This window comes from Struthio camelus, chromosome 1 (genome assembly GCF_040807025.1).
Source record: "Struthio camelus isolate bStrCam1 chromosome 1, bStrCam1.hap1, whole genome shotgun sequence".
NCBI lineage: Eukaryota > Metazoa > Chordata > Aves > Struthioniformes > Struthionidae > Struthio > Struthio camelus.
This window is the reverse complement of record NC_090942.1, coordinates 121222265-121244304: the sequence shown is the minus strand read 5'-3', so window position 1 is coordinate 121244304 and position 22040 is coordinate 121222265. Positions and strand designations below refer to the sequence as shown.

The 22040-nt window shown below is 40.7% G+C and overlaps 1 protein-coding gene across 6 annotated transcripts in view; it reads left to right on the top strand.

Annotated features, from left to right (window-relative positions):
* The window catches only part of RUNX1 (RUNX family transcription factor 1), a 176732-nt gene that overhangs the window by 114488 nt on the left and 40204 nt on the right, over nucleotides 1–22040 (top strand). For all 6 annotated transcript variants that reach the window (XM_068913360.1, XM_068913369.1, XM_068913379.1 and 3 more), the window contains one exon: nucleotides 6323–6427. In XM_068913360.1, the coding sequence (XP_068769461.1) occupies nucleotides 6323–6427 (105 nt within the window). The remainder of the gene's footprint in view (nucleotides 1–6322; nucleotides 6428–22040) is intronic.

The window sequence follows — 22040 nt, the reverse complement described above, 5'->3', positions numbered from 1 at the left end:
TGTTTCTCAAAAATAATGCCTTGAAAATGATTTCACCCTAGATGCAACCTTCCTTCAACCTTCTAATATAGCAATTCTGCAGAGCCTCAACAGGAAAAGCAGGTAACTTTGCTGCTTTTCACCAAAGCATTTGATTTGTTAGCTGAAGAAAAGCTAGCAGAATGGGTGAGGAAAAGAAGAAATGAAGTTTACATCTTGTTTAAGCACTGGTAGTGCTGCAGGGAGCCAGAAAGGAAGCAAAAAGGTAGAAGCTAGCAGCAGCGAGCTCCCAAGCAGGGAAGCTGGGACGGCTGAGCTGTGCTACACAGCTTGCAGCTCCTCCAGAACTTACTGCACACCAGATTAGACAAGGGACCAAGTTTGCAGGAGGGCTGCATTTGGCCATTTGCATGAAAACTTGGTCCCATATAAATCAAGAACAAAACACCTTTTGATTTAATGGGATCGATTTGTCATTGTGGGTAGGTGTATGCTATGTAAACACAAATAGAAGAACTTCCTGGAGTGAGACACTTGACAAAAATGTTCAAAAGTATAGCTTTATCCTGGCCAGGTCCAGTCTGGTTGGAGGTCAGTGGGTGTATTTCCCGAGTCTCAAACCTTACACAGACACTTACATCCACAAAACATCCCTATAAATGTACAAATGGATCAGTCATCTGTGCAACTGATTTGCATGCACAGTTCTTGTATTTCTTTGGACAATGACCCTGATTTGCTGATATCCCTCATGTTCACATTTATCTATTTGGCCTGTTATTCTGTGGTGGTCAGAGTTTGTAAACCGTTTACAGCATGGTAATGCCTGAGGTTAATAACTATTTTTTTCTTTTATTTAAATTAAGTGGTATCTGTGGTAGTGAGGGTAAGCAAATGATGATCTTTTTTTAATGCTGCTAACTTTAGCTGTAATTCTTTTCTGCTGAAATAGCCACTGGACCAAACATAGCAGGCAAAGTTATATTTTTACCGTGTGAAATTGTCAGTGAAGACAGGAGAAAACAGTTAATCATCTAGGACAGATTTTGGACTTGTGCAGTCTTTTTGAAATTTGTCATACAGTTGGAAGAACTATAAAAATATTTCACTCACATGATGAGCAACAGATAACTGACAAAGGGTTAAATAATGCTAACCCTTCTCATGCTATTGATTACATTTGGATTATTCAGCTAATAAAGCATTATGCAGCTTAAGTGATAAGCATAGCAACATTTGGCCTCTGTGTTAATAGCTGACATTTGAGAATGAATATGTAAGTGCATGTATTACATCTTTCCTAGAGGTACAGTCAGATATGTTATTAAAATTCAGTAGAAATCTTTACTTTGGCAGATACAAATTGTAAAGATGTATAAAATTGATCATTAGGCGTGATTTAATAAAAGTAAGTACATTAGTACTAAGAAGTAGAAGGTGGATAAAAATTAATATAATAATCTTTCTTACCAGAACCTGGCAGTCTCTCACTAATAGTATAGAAATGTCTGTAATATTATTTGTATTGTATTTTTGTGTTACATTTCGTATTTTTCCATCCATACGTTTTGTCCTTGTCAGCACAAGCATTCTTGGCTCCTTTCCCCTTTTTCTTCTTTTTATCTAATAATTTACTTGTATTGATTAAAAAAACCCACTAATGACACATCTGCGACCAGCAAAATAAGTCCCAAAAGCAAAATGTAGTAAATGTAACCACATCATCTGTTGGCCTGTCTTGCTTCCTCCCCATGATATGGGCCAACTTCTGAAGCCTTAACTCCATTTTTATTCTGTCCTCATTTGGATGAAACTTCATCATCTTTTTGCCTAAGAAAGAGATGAATTAAAATGGAATGATAGGTTGGAGATGTGGCCTGTCTTCTCTAAAGTTTGTCTGTCCTCATTCCGCATCTGTATTTGCCAATACTTAAAGCGCATGCACGTGCATGCACGCACACAATTCAAGGTTCTAGACGAGCTAGGCTGTCCCTCATGCCTGTGTGTCTTTCCCATCTCTTTTTTTTTTCTGTTTTCTGTCATTTGCATGGAGTCACTCATATTTTAAGCATGTCTTCTCACTCCAGATCCATCTGGTCATGACACTGCTTAGGGATGACTAAAGCAGCATACAGCAGCTTCATGTGACTGTGTTGTCACTTGGGATTCATTTTCTTTCCCCCTTGGTTCCTCTCAAACGTTCCCAGGGGCCGTAGTTTACAAGCCTATTGCTCCCTCTAGAGCCCTTCAGCACAATGCTGAGTGTTGTTCTGGGGGACCACTTAAAAAATCTTGCATCATGTTAGATGTGAGCTCACTGCTCGTTTTACTTCCAGATACTGTCAGATGGGATGCAGCTGAATGCAGAGTTCCCTTATTGCAGTGTAGAGCATGGGCGCAAGACCTCTAGATGCTTGGGTTTTGGACAGTGATCCCTACCTTTTGCTGGCCCAGGAGCAGTATTACTGAGCGTGCACTGGCCGACAATATTATGCTTTACTCTTGCTCTTTTTAAGTTCTTATAACTTTGCACAGCATCAGAGGCTCTCACAAGCACTCTTATAAAGCCATGAGCTGGGGACAACTGGTTTAATGTCTGACTTTTGACTGTCAGATCAGCAATGATTCCTGAGGGCGTTGTTAACAGTAAAATCTCTAACAAACCCATCAACAGAATCTCTAGGTATCACTTCAAAAGTCAGTACTGTGATTTGGCCACATATGCTACTGTTTCCATGAGTTTTTCTCAAAGGATATTGACCTTGATGCTTTTGCAGAATAAACAGTACGAGGCAGTTTTTCCTGCGTTAGTTGTAAGGGAAGACTTGATTGAAGCAGTGAGTCTTGCACTCTACCCTTAGGCATATTACAGTGTTTGATGTCTGTGGGGAGGGTTCTGCAAAGGCAGAGCTCTGCCCCGTATCCGGAGAGTTTAACCCCTGGGGCTCACGAGGTGCTGTGTGCCTAATCATAGGCACTGCCAGAGATAGTTACAGGGGAAGCAGTAGTCTCTGAAGTGACTGAAAGACCCTTCGAGGCACAACTTGACATTGACTTCACTCTTCAGCCCTTCCACCATCAGCAGACTCCCATGCTCATGCAGCAGTGATGAGTTTAACCATATTGAGGCATATATTGTATACCCAAGCTAATTTGCATATGGTTTTCTGTAGGTTTGTGTGACTGCTTAACCTAGAGGGTCCCAGATCTTCATGTTAGCTCGTGAAGGGGTATGCGCTATCTTACTATGACTGCTGGCTATTGAGGGCCATAATGAAACTATCTTCCTGTCTGACTGAGGCATCTGAACTAGGCCAGTGTTTCAGAATGTCATCTGGGGGCATTTGATCTGCCTTTACAGTTGATAGAGAGGTCACTGCTTCACCTAGGGGATCTGACTCAGTTTGGGAGGCACCCACCTCTGCCTTCTGAGTCAAACAGAGATACTAGGTGCTCGGAGTAGGTATTCCTTGGATAGTTCGGAGGTCCAATTACTTAAGGATCAGAAATTGTGACATCTAGTATAGCCTCCAAAGGCAGGAGTCTGAAGAAGGCTGCCAGTGACTAATCAGGTATTATTTCCAGCAGTGTGGTCTGCTGTACGTTGTATATCTTTGTATAAGTTTCTTATGCAAGTGTATGTTGAAAATAAAAATTTATCTTCTATCTTGGCTCTATCATAGTAGATAAAAGCAAGGAGGGGAGGTTTATAGTTACGCTGTCATCCCAGAACAGTTATATCCATAAAACATAGATTTTGCTGACAGTTCCTCCAGTCTAAATCTGCCTTTGTCAATCAGACACATAGATGGTGAATTATGTATAAGCTGTGAATAAAAGTGATAAAAGCACTTAATAAAACTAAATGCAAATGAAATGGAATAACCAGGAAAAAAAACACAGACGGAATTATTGGTAAGTAGCAATGAGTGACACGTAGGTTTATGGTTATATGGCCCTGTGGTTAACCAGTATGTGGTTAATGAATAGTCTTCTGTCAACAAGAAGTAAGCTAAGTGTCTTCCTGCTTTTGCCAGTTTTTATCACAACCTTATACAGGCTCTGGGATCTAGTCAGTTTTGAAGATCTTTAAAGTAACTTCACTTTCCTCTTCTTCTTTATTCTAGTCATGCAGACTGGTAGTGTGGCCACATTTTATTGCAGTTAATAACTTCTATATCTTTTTTCCCTGAAGGTTTTTTTTTTCTGCAATCTGAGAAATGCACAAAAGCCTTCTAATGAAATGAATTGACTATGTATTCTAGAAAAACAGCAGGAGTGGCTTACCTAATGCATTATTAGTTGCCAAAATATAAATTAGAAGCAAGATACAAATACTGTAGATTAGTAAAGAGAATAACCTATATTTTTAAAGTTTTTTTTCAGTCCTAGTGATCTATGTGTTGTATATAATAATATGGGGAAGCTATTTTGGGGAAGAAGAAAGATCTACAGGTGCATCTCTGATGTTTGTTAAACCTAATGCTATGGTTTTATATTTCTGGAGGAAATTTTATTGAGCTTTATTTCTGATACCTCCTAGAAAAATCTGTTTTACTGGGGGAAAGAGTAACAAAGCTGTAAAGCTTTATCATGTAATTTGGCATTAGAAAAAAAGTCAAGAACACAATGATTTGTATCTTGTTGTCCAGGGTGAGTTGTGCTTGATGCAGGATCCAACAGCTGAGGACCAAAAGCCTTGAGACAGTGATCAAAAATTACTTTTGCTTCTGTTGCAATTCTTTTGATGTCAGGGTCTGCTTTGCAGCTAGGATGTGGGAGGACACTGGCCTAGGATTTGGGAGGCTTGTGTTTCAGCTCCTGTTTTCTCAGGCTTGATTCAAAATCATTGTCACAGCCAGAGCAGTTGGCATCCCTGGCCGCAGGCTTCCTATGAGATCTTGGCCAAGACTCTTCATCTCCCCGCAGCTCCTCATCTGCACAGTGGGGAGAATACCTCCCTGATTCACAGCGGTGCGATGAGGACAGTTTCCAGTAACAGCTATGCGTGTGTGCTCGCTGAGATGTTGCTGCAGACCATTAGCACCAAAGTAGGAACTGCATTAAGAGAAGTATTGAATTGCAAGTGAATGTGCATGGAGAGTGGGGGAATATTGCTACTGTAGGCAGGCATTTATATTTATATAGATAAACCAAGCAAAATGTAAAAAAGGGGAAGTCTCAGAATGGCAGAAACTCAGCATTCAGAAAGGCCGCAACCAAGTGGTAAAATGAAGCAGACGGAGCTGTATGCGAAAGCTTGCACAGCACGCACCTGAAGGAGAACCTCAATTTTCTCACAACAGTTCCTGGTTATCTAACTTGGGGTGATATCCCTTGATGTCTCTTACTGATAATGAAGATCCTTGTCATTATCTGAATCCTCTGTGATGCTGAGATAACTAAACTAAACCTGCTGACAGCCAATGTTTTTATGCTGTCCAGGCCAAAGCCATAATGAATTCATATATGAGGTCCTATGAAAGACATAGAAAGTTACTTTTGTTATTTAAAAAATGCCTGAAGTAAGTGCTGTCATTGGCCAAAAGCAAATACAGAGGTGGAAGGATTTGAATGCATTGCAATCATGACGGGATACAAAAGCAGCGGTCAACATGAGCGCTTTTCAGAACTCAGAGCTGTGGCATGCACATAGCAATTTTGAAAAGGTCTTCACAGTTTTCATATTGAATGATAGAGAAACTAAGCATATAATACTCTGCTATGGCTTCATAAAATGGTTTAATTCTCTGTGGACAAGCTGAAGGGATTTTTTATTTTTTCCATTCCCTTGTTTCTTGGCATTACAGTAGCAGATAATTTTTAAAGGGTTCTGGTTCATAATATGGAACTGAACTAATGGTAGCTTCAACCACAAAGCATAGGATTTTACAGTCTGCCTAAGGGATCTCAGCACCCAATTCTCTTTAATTTTAACAGGCACTGTTGATCAGATTCCCATGGCAGTTTTGGAAGAGTCAGCCGCAATTTCTAAGCCTCTCTGAACTTACACCTTTTAGAAAGTACAGCTAATGTACCAGTAGTCATGTAGATCAGATAAACTATAGCTATTACGAGTAACCTCCTTATTTTACAAACAAAGTGTAGTTCATTTAAATATAAATTAATTTTTTTCAAATGCTTGGAGCAGTTGCCATAGAGGGAATGTATCCAGCAGTAGAGAGCTATGAGATTATGCACCGTGCTGTCTGTGCACATATCTATCTTTCAATATGGACAGCTAATGTGTTTTAGTGCCACTTGATGTGTCCTAGTGCTATTTAGAATGACAAGTATATCTTTTCTCGATGCACATGTTCAGTAACATTTTTTCCTATTGCAGGGAAAAGCTTCACACTGACTATCACAGTCTTCACAAATCCACCCCAAGTAGCCACATACCACAGAGCCATCAAGATAACAGTGGATGGACCTCGCGAACCCAGAAGTAAGTGAGCTAACAGCAACATTTGTAAAAGGCCACATTTGTGGTTTAGTACAGGGACTCATCACTTGCCACACGAAATGCAACAGTAACTAGAGCATGTGGAGCAGTGGATGTATCTTAAGCCAAGGCAGTGCTGTTAACGGTTTTAATTATGCCTTCCTGAAACCTTATTTTACATGGTTGTCCAGCTGATGTAGAATTTGAAGTGCATTGCATTTATAAAGTATCTACCCAGGGATAATTTGGATCATACCCAAAAGCTGACAGAAGGGATGCTGGTAAAAGGTGGACAGCATATACCTTATGCATCATTTCTTGCTAGTCTTGCCTTTCATGTTAAGAGGGTTTTAAAACATTGGAAACCAATATGTCATTGATCTAACTTTTCAAGCTCAGCCACCCTGCAAAAATAAATAAATGTCTGAAAGACAACAGTGGCTGCTGCCTTGTTGAGTTCACTGTTCCTCATTCCATGGTGTAACTTGGGAAACCAGTAAGTGTTGAGAATAGTGCTTCGAACAAGCAAATGTGTCTTACCCCACTGGAACACCCATTTTCATGGACAGACAATCTCCTTTTTTTTCTTTTCTAAGAGTTAAGTATAAGGAGAAGATGAATGAGTTGATATCTCCAGGGGAATATCCATACCTTTCTCGCATGCAATTGTTTTCCTAGGTTCAAGAGGGAAGGTTGTTTTGTTTGGGGGGAAATGAAGTGAGGGTGGGATGGATATGAAGTCATAGATGCTTCTGCAACACATGTTCTGTCTATTACCAGAGGCAGTAATTAACCTCAGTCACTAACCTGAATGTAGGATTTTTGTATTTTTATCAAAATGCCCTGATGTAAATTGAGGTTTGTGGTTAGTTTCTTTCACTCCTCCTGCACACTTGGCAGAAGTTCTAGCTATTGCTTAAGTGGTGTCGTCCTGGGAGAAGAGAACGGTAAGATTCAAACACCCACTAGAGAATGAGACTTGCAGCTCAGGGTTACTTAACAGAAAAAAAAGGTTTGAAACTTTAGCTAAAATAGCTTAGAAAACTCAGATCTTTCACATGCATTTTCTTCTTGAGCCTTCACTTGTCTGAGTTGTGCTATGATGCTGCGTGCATTTAATGGAAAAATCTGACTTATATTTTTTGGATTTGAGGCCAGACTTTAAAACAAATACTGCTGTCAGGGTAAGGCTTCTTATTTAGTTTTTATTTATTTTTTTGAAACCTGTGGTTAAATTGTCCCTGAAAAATATCCCGAATGAACCAGGCAGCTGTGCTCATAAAATAGATATTTGTACACGCAAGTTCCGGATTCATGTGTGCAATTACCTGGGCATGCTCATAGTTTGCAGACAACAAATAAGCTTTAGTTTTTTGAATATGAGTCTGCTAGAATTGTAAGAAACAAAATCATCCTGCAGGCATGCCTGCTGTTTTAGATCAATTCTTCAGTTGGTATAATAGTTAATATTTAATAAGATTCTACATTTTAAAAAAGAAATAGAGACATAACACATACCAAAGCAACATATGTATCTTCCTGACTCAAATGTTTGTAAAAGCTTCCTTGTATACAATTTCACTTTGTCATAGGCAAATCAGACATAAAAAAGAAGCTACCTACCCAAGGAAATTTTATGCATGTCATGAGAAGAGGTCAGATTTCCCCCTCAGCAGGAATGCACAGCTCTTTTTATCGCTAAGTCATTTGTGGCGTAACATAGAGTGGATTATACTCCTTTCATTTGTAAGTTGGCTGCAGAGTCCTTTTCTTTGGTTTCTCACCAAGGGTTTCTGAATTGCAACAACTGTTATATCAGCCTGGTATCTGCAGTCCACTTTATTCATCTGATTGAAATATAAATTGGCTTCAAGACAGGCTATGAAGGGGGAAAGAAGCGGTACGTTCTCCACTCTTTGTTACTCCTGTGGACAGTACAATCCTCACCACAGCTCAGTTTTCCTAACCAGCATCATGTCTCCAATTTCTAATAATTAGACTAAGAATTCTCTCTGAACAACTCTCACAGCACTGAGACAGTTCTAGCTGGTTTGAGCTATACATTGTTTTTCTGTACTCTTGCGCGGTGCGTGTATCCTATTTTGCATTGGTCCAATTAGATCAGTTACATTTGTAGCCTGTAGAAAAATAGATTGCACGGCTGTTACCTGCACAAACTCATATACAGCATTTGCGGTTAGACATATCAGTACATGCATGTGCTATACTGAAGGGATTTAAAATGGTACCAGCCTGCTTGTATTCAGATTAGAATCAAAATAAAAACTGCTAGGTTAAAGAAGTGTTTCTAGTTTCAGTAATCAATATTTGGGACTTTTCATGTTTAGAGATCCATGAGACTCTCTCTCTTGAGCTAAAAGAATTACAGAAATACTGAGATGTATTTTCTAAGATATCCCGATTTGAAAGAAATCTGTGGAAGACAGTAATGGGAACAAAATTAGTTACTGGTCTCTTACAGAAATCTAGAACAGCATGCTTAAGTCCAAAACCAACTGCAGCAAAAAATTCTGATTCATTTACTTTATATTTTTAACAGTTCTCAGATAGTCTGAGTTCTAGCCAGTGCCTACATTCTCTGTGAAAAATACTAGAAGGTAAGATGCTATTTTTGCGGCATCTTAGGAAATAACAGAAACATCCTCTTTTGTCTTCAGAGAATATCAAATCAAGTGCAGTTTCTGAGCCAAAGTAGCAAGGATTCAAAAATCAGGTTTTATAATGAAAAAGGACAGGCTCTTTAGCTGTGCGCACGTGGTGAAAAAACTTGAAATAAAAATACAAAGCAGGATTTGAAGTCATTTTTGGAGAATAGAAAAATACCCCAACTGAAGGCTCCAAAAGCCAAAGCACAGACTTTGTGGCTTGCAGTGATGTGTGGAGATGTCACGATGTGTGAAGGTAATGTGGTGTGTACTACCACATGCATCCGCCTTCACTTTCTGCACAGAGGCCTGACTATGTAGCTTTTCGGACTTCAGATTCTTGCATGTTGCATTGTACGTTTGATCACAGTTACTGTAATGAGAAGTTATTTGTCTAACAACATATTTGCATATGTAACTACCAGATTCGCATTTACAACTGTGCTAATTACTTGTGTGCATTAGTTACACCATTGTCTTTTTTGCCATTGAATTTCTCACTGTGCCTATCCAGACAATACTTCTCATCAGATTGTCATGGTTTGCAGAGGGAGCCAAGGTACTTAGGAATCTGGCTCTTCCTCCACTGCTTTCATTATTTATTTCTAAAATCTCTTTTGAACTTGTTATTTTCATTCTCCAGCTTAAAATAAATGCTTATTTTCAATTTTTTCATAAAAAGAAGTAATACTGCACTGGGAGGCAGAAGGGCAAGATGACCTAAGCCATCATTTTCTTCTCCAACTTCTATGATTCTATGATTCATAAAGCAATTTATGTTTTTATGAGCTAAGTCTATGGGGAAAATCATTAGCAGTAACCAGATCAAGAGTAGTGCTCCTGATGAAAATATTTTTGGTTGGGAAACTTGGTAGAAATAGTATGACTCTTAAATTAAATATTTCCCTTAGGCCATTTGACCTACTGTGTATGTCTGTTTTTTTTTTCTTTTGACTGCTTCTTTCTATTTTTTCTGACTGAATTATTTTAACTTACATAGCTCTGAATAAATCAGTAATAGTTTTGGTGACTGAAGAGAGTGCGCAAAATCAAAAACTACATGGGTTTAGACTCAATGGGCCTGAACTGTCTGAAGTTAAGCTGCTTGTTAAAGCTGATTATCCCACACTGGTTATGTAGTTTTCCCAAATATTTTTTTGGCACCCTTATATCAAAGAGCAGGGTGCTGAGGAGTAGAGGGAGAGGGAATAAGATTGCTGAGCAAAATTTGAGAAGGAGCTCAAATTGAGAAGGAGCTTAAAAAGCTGCTGACTCTTTTTAGGGAGAGACAGTTCTCCTTGTCTCCTGGCAAAGCTGGTCATGTATGGGGTACACCTTTGATCAATCATAGTTTTTAAGTGCAGCTTCAGACCTTGATCTAAAATGATCTTGTCTTACTTGTAAAATGCAGGGAAAAGCCCATGGCTCATGGCTGTTCTGAAGGAAGTCTTCAAATATCCCTTTGCAGAGACTGTTTCCCTCACCTGACATCTTTTTTAGGGCTCCCCAAGGGCTGAGAGTGATAAATGCATCTGAACAGTTTATTCTTTCCCCTGCCCTGTCCAATCTTTTCCCCATGGATATTAGATTCACAGAGCAACTTGTGGAAGGAGAATAGGCAAAGCCCACAAGGGGTTGACATCACTGTTCCCTTTGCAGAAGCAAGGAAACCTGTGCATGTTTCAGGCTGGGGATGTATGATTGCACTCAGGTTTTCACTTCACTTTTTTTACCCTGTCTTCAGCCTTTCATGCAAGAAAAAGCCCAACAGTTTTCAAAACCCTTTTTGTCTCAGTGAGTTGAATTAATATTAATGCCTTCATTGCTTGCTTTGTCCTGCGAGTAACTGCAACTATTGGAAACTGAGACTGACATACTGAAGAGCGGCTTAGAAACCATGAAAAAATTAACTATCGTGTCATTGCTGTGTACGCACCATAGAAATTTCAGTGCTTGCTGATCAGATCCTCCCATTCACCTGGAGACTTATAATGCTCAAAAGTTACTCAGTGGGAAATGCATAGGGGAAAAACATGGGATTTTCAAGTGCCTTGTTTAGGTAACAGAATCCCTTTATTGAAATGAGAGCATAATTTGGACTCCTTTTTACTCTGATAATACTAATTGTGTGCTACGTGCTCCATAGAGCACCGCCCTCTGAGGATCAGAACCCAAATTTGCTAATCACTTTTTAAAAATCTTGGCCAAGGTACTTGGTTTCCCAGGAGGTTCCAATCCAAATAGGTCTTGTATAGACAAAAGAAAGGGATGGGCTGCAAGAAAAGCCAATGGTTGAGCACTGATGTTTCTGTGTGTGTATTTGTATTCATGCGTTCTATTGTCTTATTGACACTGACTGGCGAGTGGGTGGACTAGTGTTTAAATTATGAGTACACTCTGGAGACATTTGCATTCAGCTTATGCAATGGTAATATACAAGTATACAGCAGCTGTGTGCAGTTACAAAACAATCTAGCTCAAATTTAAACAATGTGACTTAATGCATTGCTGTCTCTAAATAGATATGTGTAGGTAGGGTATTGTTATTGGTTTCCTTTGTGTGCATGTGTGTGTGTTTGTGTCTTGTTGAGGAACGGACAAGGAAGAGCAATTGAGTCTGTTTAACAAAATAAACCGGTATGCTATTGCAAGGACATACTTTTAGACTGAAGGAGCTATTTCTTGATAGGCAGACAGTCCTAACAGTCAGTAGCCGGGCCAGCTTTGCGTCTCCCAGAGTGGGAAGAGAACAGTAGCATGAGCCATAAAATGCACATCTTACAACTGGGCCATGTTTCCCCCAATTATGAAAGATAGAATGGTTATGCATTCCAGCAGCCAAATTTTCATAACGAAAGCCCATAATAAGTACACAGAGAATGACAGGGTAGAAAGTAGTTTGTCACTTTGTGACTTGTACTTTCTGAAGGAAGGTTAGGAGTGATGGGGAAATTTTTATTTTTCCATTATGCACTCATTTTTAGAAGATCATACTGAATATACAGCCAGTATGGCTTATATCCCCTGGCCTGTTAGGACCATCCAACACTGGATGTTAAAAGTTTGGTTAGTACAGAACAGGACCAGAGCTGGTGCAGAATAGTGGTGGGTACCTCTGTAGCAGTAGTCACTACAGTTGTGTCATTGCAATTAGCTTTACAGAGGCTGTATGGGTTCCGCAATGGCTTACAGGTTCCAGGTGCCTCAGAAGGACCTCCCTGTGTCTTGGACCGTGGCTCCTAGGGCAGACCTTTCCCCTCTGCCAAAGTGATAGCATGGCTGTGCTTATGAGTACTTCTTCATGGCTGTCCATAGTGCTGGCACAGTCTGGGACAGGGGCAGTCCTGGGCCTGGGGTTCATTTCTGTCACAGAGGTTGGTAGGGCTCAGCCTGTTGACTTTCAGGCCTGGCCTCCTTTGTTTGAGGCCTCAGCAGTGCAGTCAAAGTCCTGACACCATGGTCACCCTGGGATTTTTTTTCCCCCTGGAAGCAGGAACCTGGTACGAAGCCTATATACACAGGTGGAGACAGAGCTCCCTTCCTCGCAAGCAATCTGTTTCAGGCTAGAAATCAGAGAGAGAGATCCACGGGCATGCTGCCTAAGGTAAAAAGACCAGTAAAAGCCATGTGTGATTACTGTAACTACGCTGGTGCAAATATCCCGCAGTATAGACCAAGTCCAGACAAGACCTCGTATGGACCTTAACTGGGTAACCACTACCCACAGCTGCTAAAAACGGTGCTGGTTATTCTCTGTAAGATGTGCAAAGAATTAAGAAATCTATAGGACTGCTCACTATTCCCTGATATAGCAATGATAGGAAGATCTTTTTTGTCCTCCTGAGTACTTCCCTTCTGTTTTTAATACCAGCATCCTTGAGGTTTCATGGTGCAGATACTTTCTTTCCATCTGGAAAAGGTAGAATGGGATTATTTTCCCTGGCATTTGTCAGTCTCACTGCTGAATCAGTTAAGAGAGTTGATGTTGGGTGACATGGGGCAGGGAATTCATCATTTCAGTTTAATGAAATTTCTGAATAAGAACATGCAAAACCTTGTGTCAAACATCACTATACAGACTGTTTTATGGGAGTATGGGGGCTCATCTATTTGTCTGCCTATTTATTAGGCTGGGCTTTTTAAAAATAAACAGAGCTGATGACAGTCCAAGCTCCTTCCCTACATTAAGCAGGTAAACAGAGGAAATCAGAGTTGTTGCAGTATAGGTTACAAACTGCAGTAAGATTATCGTAGTCCTACAGCAATTATTTCAACCCCTTTTTTGAGTCACTTCATCCCACACAGCTTTTTTTTCCCTTGAGTTAGAGTCACTTTAAATTGAGGACAGGTAGGTTTTTTTCATTTCTTTCACATTCTTCACTTTTATCAGCCTTACTTTTGCACTGAGTATTCATTGCTTCATTGCCCAGTGGTTGAACAGCTACAAAGACTGTGGTGAATATTTTTAAATGCTAACCTATGTTTATATGGTGGGTTTTTCAAATGTACCCAACTTTGGTCTGCTAGCTCTGCAATAGGAAAGTATTCTGTACATGTGACAAGAGCAGAACTGGGTGAATTTACATTATTTAAACCCCTCCTAAGCAGTCAGAAGGTCTGCCGTTCTCCTGTCAAGTGCATTTAGCTCCAAAGAATTTACAGCTGTTAAGATTGGTGAATAAGTCTCTTTTTTGGGGGGAGAGGGAGAGGGGGCAGGAGGTGGACTTTCCATAGGATTATGAAAAAAAGATTGAAGAGATGCCACTTGTGTCTGCGTGTGTGTATGTAAAGAAAAACATTAAAGCACAGCATCCTAGCAGCTAGAATGACCCTCGGAGATATGACCATATGCTGATCTTCACTGGAGATCCTAGTTCGTTCACAGACTGATTATCTTTCCAGTAAAGTTGGTGCATGTTGATGGTACTCTGAATCTGAGATTTGTGAGTCTAATACTTCGTCCATCATGTTTTCTTCAGCAAGGACAGTCTTTTCAACTCCAGTCAGTAAACCTGAGCAAATGAAAGGTTTGAAGTAGCTACAGAGGCCTTGTGTGAGGTGGACCTAGTTAGGACCCACAGTGCAGCTGCCTACTGTGATTTTAAGAGCGTAACATAACCCCAACCCTCCTTAGAAGGAGGTTAGCTCAAAAATCTGTGCTGTTTGAACATCTGTGAGCAATGCCACTGTCCCATACAGGGTTCTACACCAAATGCCTATGGCAATATGGACTGGCAGTAGAAGAAAGTTTCATGCAGAGATGAGTAGGAGAGCAGCAGGACTCCATTGCACACGTCCTCTGCAGGCTGCTTTCTCCTACCCCATGCTCAGTGAGATGCCAGGGAGAGACCTTACTCTTTTCCAGGCTTCTAAGGGAGTTGGAATAAGGGAGAGGGGAAATGTGGGACGTGCCCTTGAGAACTGTAGCTTTCGGCCTGTGTGGAAGTGGTCAGACGTTTCCGTTCGCCAAACAGTCTTTTGACAGTACAGCATCTTTTCTCATGCCTCCGTTTTTGAGAAGTTGCCTTATTTATGGATTTAACAAAACAACAAGCATCTAAGAGAACGGCTGGATGAATCTGTGTGGCATTTTCAGTGAATAGCCCTATTTTCTTCTTGGAATGTAATTGGAAGGGGTGAAAATCCATTTGTGCTGCACTCACTCATAGCTTAGCTTACCCTGGATTATCAGAACATGCAGCAGTTTCCTCCTTGGAGGCCCATATGAAAACATAGCAGGTTTTTGGTTTATCCTCTGTCGCACATTGTAAGGAAGGCAAAAAAGACTTTTGCTCTGTAGCTGACTTGTGCTCTTGCTTGTTGTCTATCTGTTGCAACCGGGAATTGTAATGAGTAAATGCATTTTCTATTAGTGTTAATAATAAATCTTGGTCAGACTGTTTGCATGTCGGTGCTGCATTGCTCTGCACAAAGCATGAGGGAAAGCAATGCTTAGTAGAGGCTATGTTCATGGTTCTTTTGAATTATACACACACACAAAAAAAGTTGGCTGTTGTATTACAGCACAGTGTGCTTGTTAATATCTGAAACATATCCTAAAGAGAGGGACAGATGGAAATATCTTCCTTCCTTCCTTCTTCAAATGTGGAACAGATAAGGAACAGTCTGTAAAAATGGGAGGAGACATGATAAAGAATTTAATCAGACACAAATGAAAACTCTGTACATATCTTTTTCTACAGCATCAAACCTTTATTCTTTGCTCACAGAGTCTTGTCGTTTGAGTCCATTTTGCACAATATACAACAGGCCATCTTCTCAAGGCTCGCTAGTCAAGAAAAGTCAGGCTGTGTCATAACCTTAACACACAAAGCTGCAGAAAAATTTAGGCGACAGTGTTGATTTAATTATTAAGGATTCTGTTTGTCTGAGTCTGTCTGCCTCTCCTACCTACACCCTGCATTATGGGCTGTTCTTCGTTACCTGCTCTACCTATCTTTGCAATCTAGCCGCAAACAGTTTTGGTTGACCACACCACTTCCCTCTTGAAAGTTAATACTGTTTGACTCATTCTGTACTGCTAACACCAAGCCAAAGAAAACAAGCCAAAGAATAACCTGCTTGTATGCAGTTTGGAAACTTCTCAGAGGCCCTGCTTTCAAAATGCTATACAGTAGCTTACTATATCTCTCTGCAGCTGCAAAGAAAATGAGGAAAGCAAAAAATGGTTCAAGAACCTAAAATAAAGACTAGGCAGAACCACATGAAATTTATGAGCTTTCAGTGAACTGCAGTCCTGTGTAGGCACAATGGAGCATTAGTGCAGAGGAGGTACTGCTTAGTAACTTAGAGATAAAAATATTAGAACTAATTTCATTGGAAAAAACAGGTATTTTCAACTATTGCGTGGAAACACCAGTCACTGGATTTGGTAAAAGCAAAGATCTCCAGTTCAAGGGAAGCAGATAGCTTGGCTAGAACCTTTTTTTTTTTTTTTTGAGAGAAGCAAAGTTTTTCACAATTTGTCAAAGTCTGAATGGTCAACATCCATGGGGTGTAAATTTACTTTTTTGTTTCCAAATTCCTCTGATTTATATAAACAGTGAGCCACAGGACTTGACCTTTAAGTTCTAGGTCCCTTGCTGAACTCTGTATTAGGCTGAATTATGGAGACGTTTTACTATCTAGGGATATTTTAGTGGGCTGATTAAAGGCGTTTCTGCCAAAGCTATTTCTCTAACCTCCAGTAGTGTGATGTTTGTGCAACTCACTTTTTTCCTTTTGTTTATCCTCTCAGTGGCACTGCAAAGTAGGGAAATATGATCATCCCCACTTTAAAGAACTCAGGCAGAGAGGGAAGGGGTCCAGATTCATCCCACCTAAGTCTATGCATATAGTTAGGGTGCTTGAATTAGGAGCCTCAACCTATGTACTCAGTGGAGACAGCTTTCTCCAAAGGGCTGTTCAAATGGAGCATCAGTCCTTGCGGTCTGTGACTTGTGTTTCTGCAGTTTTTTCTTTGGACAGAGGTGTCTTTTTGTGCCTCTGTGGTTTTTTTTTGGGGGGTTGGTTGCTTGGTTGGCTGGTTGTGTTTCATTCTGCACCTAGTCTTTCATGCCTATCTTCAGCTATTATGTCTCAGCCCATGTCTGGAGGGTATTCTGATGGCAGTTTGTACGTGTGGGAAGATGCAAAGTATAAAGAAACAAAAGAGGCTTTTGGCAATGTGCTGCTTAACTTGGGAGGCATTCAAACTTTGTCAAGGAGTCAGGATTTTTAAAGTATATACATTGACATGGGGGAAGGAAAAAAGAAAGGGAAGCGTATAATTTTGCAGACTAATTCAGCTTCCATGAACAGCTTCCCTCCAAAGTCCAAATGCTCAGTTCTCTTACTTTTACTTTGTCAAGCTGACCTAATTCCAAAGGTGAACCCACAAAAATAATTGTACTTCTACAACAAATAGAGAAGGCACATGTATGTCAGATTCACTAGAAATTTTGATGGATTCATGGCAAGTAAAATTATTGTTTGGGGTCTTTTTTGTTAAGATGTAAGTAGAAATATGCTTGTGCATTGCTATATATTCATACAGCACAGGCCTTACCAACAGATCTAGGGGGAAGCATATTTCCTATCTCACATAATTTTTCAAGATTGCTTTCTTCTACCTGGTGTACCTCAGGATAAATGTGAGACATGTTCATCAGCAAAGCAAAGTGTTTGTCAGCAAGCAGAAAGAGAGCAAGAGAGACCCAACCCAAAATAGCCCATAGTCTTGCCATTAGCGTTCACGACTTGAATGAGGAAGATGAAGCCTCAGTTTCTTCCTTTTATCAGGGAGTGCATGCTCCCTGATTCTTCAAACGTGGTTCTTAAAACATGGTTCTTCAAAACATGGGTCTTTTCCAGGGAAAGCTCTCCCACTGCATTTGAATAATGAAATATGGATAGAAACAGGACAAAATTGGCTCCCATCCTGTAATTAGGGCACTCATCTGGAAAATGGGAAATGGAAGTTTGTTTTCTAGTGTAGATCAGGCAAGACAGGGGCTTGATTCTGACACTCCCACATGCTCTAATTTATTCTGGTGTAGGACTCTGTCTCATCAGAAATTCCTCACTTCCTCTACTTAGAGTGTTTGCTTGTATGTTTTGTTAAATAGTACTGACTTAAACAAGAAGTTGAAATAAAAAATATTGCCGGGAGTGCTTAACTACTTTTGAAAAATGTAGGAAAAAATGCACCAGCTGCTCAGCAGTAGCTGCCAGAGTGCATGTTGTTACTGTGCGGTAAACGTGGGGTAACTAAACCCTCAACGGCAGGGCAGTAAGCTATCTTGTGTTTACTACAGGCAAGGGCCAGCACTAGTGAGCAGAGTGCAATGAACGTGTTGCGTAAATTTGTGTTTACCTTGTTAGTATCAGTGGACACGTGGTTAACATAGGTCCAAATTGGATTATCTGGTGGAAAAATTAAATGCTCGGCGAAGGATCATACCTGAAATATCTAATATGTCTGCAGCTACTCAGAGTAACAAACAGATTTTCCATAAAGGCACAGAATGTGTGAGGTTTGCCAGGGAGCTGATAGAAGAAGTGCATCTGGAAAGATTTCCTGGTGTCAGTCAGTCTGCGTTCAGTATTACGCCATGATGGCATTCTTTGGCACTCTGCTTTTGAAGGGCCTCTGGATTTCAATCTATGTATCGTTCACTCTGTCCAGCGAATGTTATCTGTGCATAATATCCAGTCTCATTTTCACGTTTCCCAGTACCTCGTGCCTATGGTCAGACTGAATCCAATGACCAACACTGATTTTGCTGGTAATTATAGACACAGCGCTAAAATATTTAGCATAGTATCCTGTCTACTGCGATGTTCCTGCTGTCCGGAAAGAAGGCTTTAGTTGTACGGTACTTAAGAAAAACAACAAAAAACATAATTGCTGATGAGTGTACTCTAAGTTAAGCTCTGACTACCATCACCATTATTTTTCCTCATTGCAGCAATATTTTTAACTGAGGAAAAGAAACTATCCTGCAGTGTGTCTTGTTCTTATTTTAGGATCTTTTTAGATTATATGTTTTAATGCTGTAGAAGAGGTTGGTGTACTATGGTGCTGTACTTTAACAATCACTCTAACGCCTGAATGTGGTAAAAGCTTTTACCAAGTGATGGTGGCTAGAGAGGAAACCGCTGTTCACATTGCTGTTATCGTCAGGCTTAATTATCTAGAACCCTATGGGCCACCATATGATAGTGGTGAGTGCATAAAGCTAAGCACGTGCATCTTTGTAGGATCAGGTCTGTGAATGTACATTTTAAAACTCAGCAAACAGTTTCTTCTCAGAAAATTTATACTAATTGCTGTTTCTGTGGAGACAGGAAATGAGGAAAAAAGAATGTGCAAAATACTATTATTTTATATCTGAGACATTTGGTAGGTGGAAAAATGTTACTGTTTCATGCATATAAGAGACTATTTCCATTGATAGCTAAAAAAATGCTTTTTGCAAGTGAGATAGCTGGTTTTCAAGTATTTGCATTTTCCAGCTTGGCAGTAATGTAGAATCACTATACTTTAATTCATTTTTGTTTACAAGATGGTATAATTTTTTGCACTAAAGACAGTGTGCTCACAGGTCAATGGAGAATGTGAAAGAGTACATTTTTTTCTCATCCTTCACTACGGACAAAGATAATTGGATTTATTTTAACTCAGTAATACAAAACAATGGTTACCACTTTATTAACTGGACACAATGAAACATGGCTTATTTTCTACCCAACTAAAGCTGGAGCCAAACCAAAGCCCTGAATACAAACAACCCTGAAACGCAGAAATGTTTGGATTAGTTTCCAAAATGGCTCAAAGGTGGCGAGCTTCCATTGAACCCAAGCATCAGGTCTGATCAGTAACTCCTTGCTTAGGCAACGTCTGGACAGATGCTGTATTTTCCTGTGCACAATCCACCTTTCGAGTTGCACACTAGGTTAAAAGGCTCCATTTCGAGCCTCGGAACAGAAAGGCGGCAGAGGCCTAACCCTGCGCTGTGTTGTGGAAGAGGAAGGTTGAACGGCGAGAGGAAGATTTTCCGCTCTGTTCTGGGAGAAGGGGCTCTGCTGCAATAAGCTCCCTTTGTGCTATCCGCACTCAAGCATAATCTGTTGCTTTGGGGCAGAAAATCTGTACATTAAACACACAGAAACGTGAGGTGTTTCTATTTGGGTCTGTCTCTGGCCTGGACGCTTGGCAGCCGCAAGCCAGTGAAGACATCGAGTCCCCCAGGTCTGTATCTGCTGGTGTGTGCTAGTACCTCCAAACACATTGGCTCCAAGTAGCAAGAATTGTGAGTGAATGATTTTGAGAGCAAGCAACAGAAGAGTTTACTCATCCTGTCACCCTGTTAAAACAGAAAAAATAGTACTGATTTAATCCATTACAGCAGTGCTCACTTGTAAAATAATACTAAGTATCCACAGGAATTTCAGTAGCTTCGACTGACATAGTAAGAACCCCAATGGCCTTATATCTTTCCTTAGCTCCTGTTTGACCTAATGCTGTCAATGTGAATATGAAAGGAGTTTAAGGACACTTTGAAAAAGTAAATTAAAAGGGAGTCCTGTTTCTTTTCTCGCTCCTCAAGGCAATCGGGAACACTGCTGCTGTCTCTCAGGGCGAGCTGCAGCGTTAAACGCTGAAGGAGCACACACTTGCAATGACCGCTCAAGGTGCACAGAAATGGGGGCTGCCGAGACACTTCGTTCCTGTCATTTTGAGATCCTGCGTTCCAACCAGCTGGCTGCAGGCCAAGCTGCATGCTCCACAGTCTCTTAAAGTCTATAAAACTGCGTTTCCCTCCCATTAAGAGGGAAACCACTTTCATGTTGTGTTGCTGTAAAAGTAGCAACAAGCTAATGTTGTCTCTACACACCTTGTTTAATATTCCTTGTAAAAGTATCCACCTGACCTCACTGCGACAGTATATAAAAAAGTTCCAAGGGAACCTAAACCCCTTGGTTTAGCCTAACAGAATGGATGTCCTATTTTTTCTAATCAAAATCCCAAACTTTGCATTAACAGCCCGATCCTGCTGCCCAAGGAAAGGTTCTTCTATCCTGCCCTTTCCTCTGCTAGTACCTGCAGCCGATACTTGACAAAACGGAACTGTGGGGAGCTCTGGGGAGAGAACGAGCACGCTCGTGCGCTCTCATGGCAAGCAGAAGCTCTAGTTTGGCTCCCTGAGCTCTGGGCCAGCTTCACCTTTCATAACAGCTTAACATTTAGCTATTTGATTAACTTAGAATTAACTTTGATAAAGTTAATTCTGATTTTTAAAATGAAGTGTCAGATCCTCATGGCCAAATTATCAGCTCAGTACAGCTGCACTAATTTCCACCAGCTGAAGATTTGGCCCACAGTAGATGAAAACAGCATGGAAAGAAAATGGCAGATTGTCAAACTGACTAACACTTCTGGGGAAAGAAGATGGAAGAGTGGACGATAAAAAACTTTCACAGTTTTCTTTTGCCTTAACAGTAGTAAAAGCCTGTAAATTTTTGTGCCTCTTCTTCTTGTGGTTTCTGTTGCTGTTTTTGTGCTTCTGTGCTGTGAAGGACTGCTTCATGGTGCTACTCCTTGCTTCAGGGAACGACAGCATACGAAGGCCCTGCTTGCTAAACACCTCCCTGCCACTCTTTTTTCATCATTCATCACACTAATCTTCTAAAAAGGGGAAGCCTGGTTTTGTGGTTATAGTGCTAAACTGGGAGGCAAGCGTCTGCCACAGGTTCACTGTCTGACCACGGGCAAGTCATCTCATTTCTCTGTGATTCAGTTTTCCACCTATAAAATGGGGATAATAATAGTCCTATGCCTTTTCAGGGGTGAGTTGAGGATAACTTGCCTGCTCTTTAAGCAAGGTGTTTAGAGGGTAACTTCAAAGTAAAGCTAATAAACATGAAAATACAAGTCACCCTAGCAGAGCTCTGCCTGTGCATTTATAGTGGCTTGGCAAAATCATTTATATGTGGAAGGTTTTTCTTACACAGTCTTCACTTTCATACTACAGACTTCATGCAAAGCAGGTTTTGTGCTTCCTGCAGTAGTCAGTAAGGGATAAAAGGTTAAATATCTCTTCTGATTAGAAGAAAAGGCCGCTTTTGGAGCTACATCGGAGGTGACAATTGCCGGACATTCCCCTTGACATGGGAGGGATTTTCACCTGTTCCACAGCTCTCCCCGCAAATCCCCCATGAATGCCCTGGCTGCAGGGGAGGCCCCATGCACTGGGTCTTGCAGAGCTGCTCCAAGCAATGGGGAGGGAGCTGGCCTGGGCTAATTCGCCCTGCTTGCTGTAGATGAGCTAGCTTGCCCAGGGTGAGCTCAAGTCTGCCCACCATGTCTGGCGTTGTGCCAGCTAGATGCACATACAGTGCCTAAACTAGATGCAAAGGGGAAAGCTAATTCTGGCCTTGCTACCCTT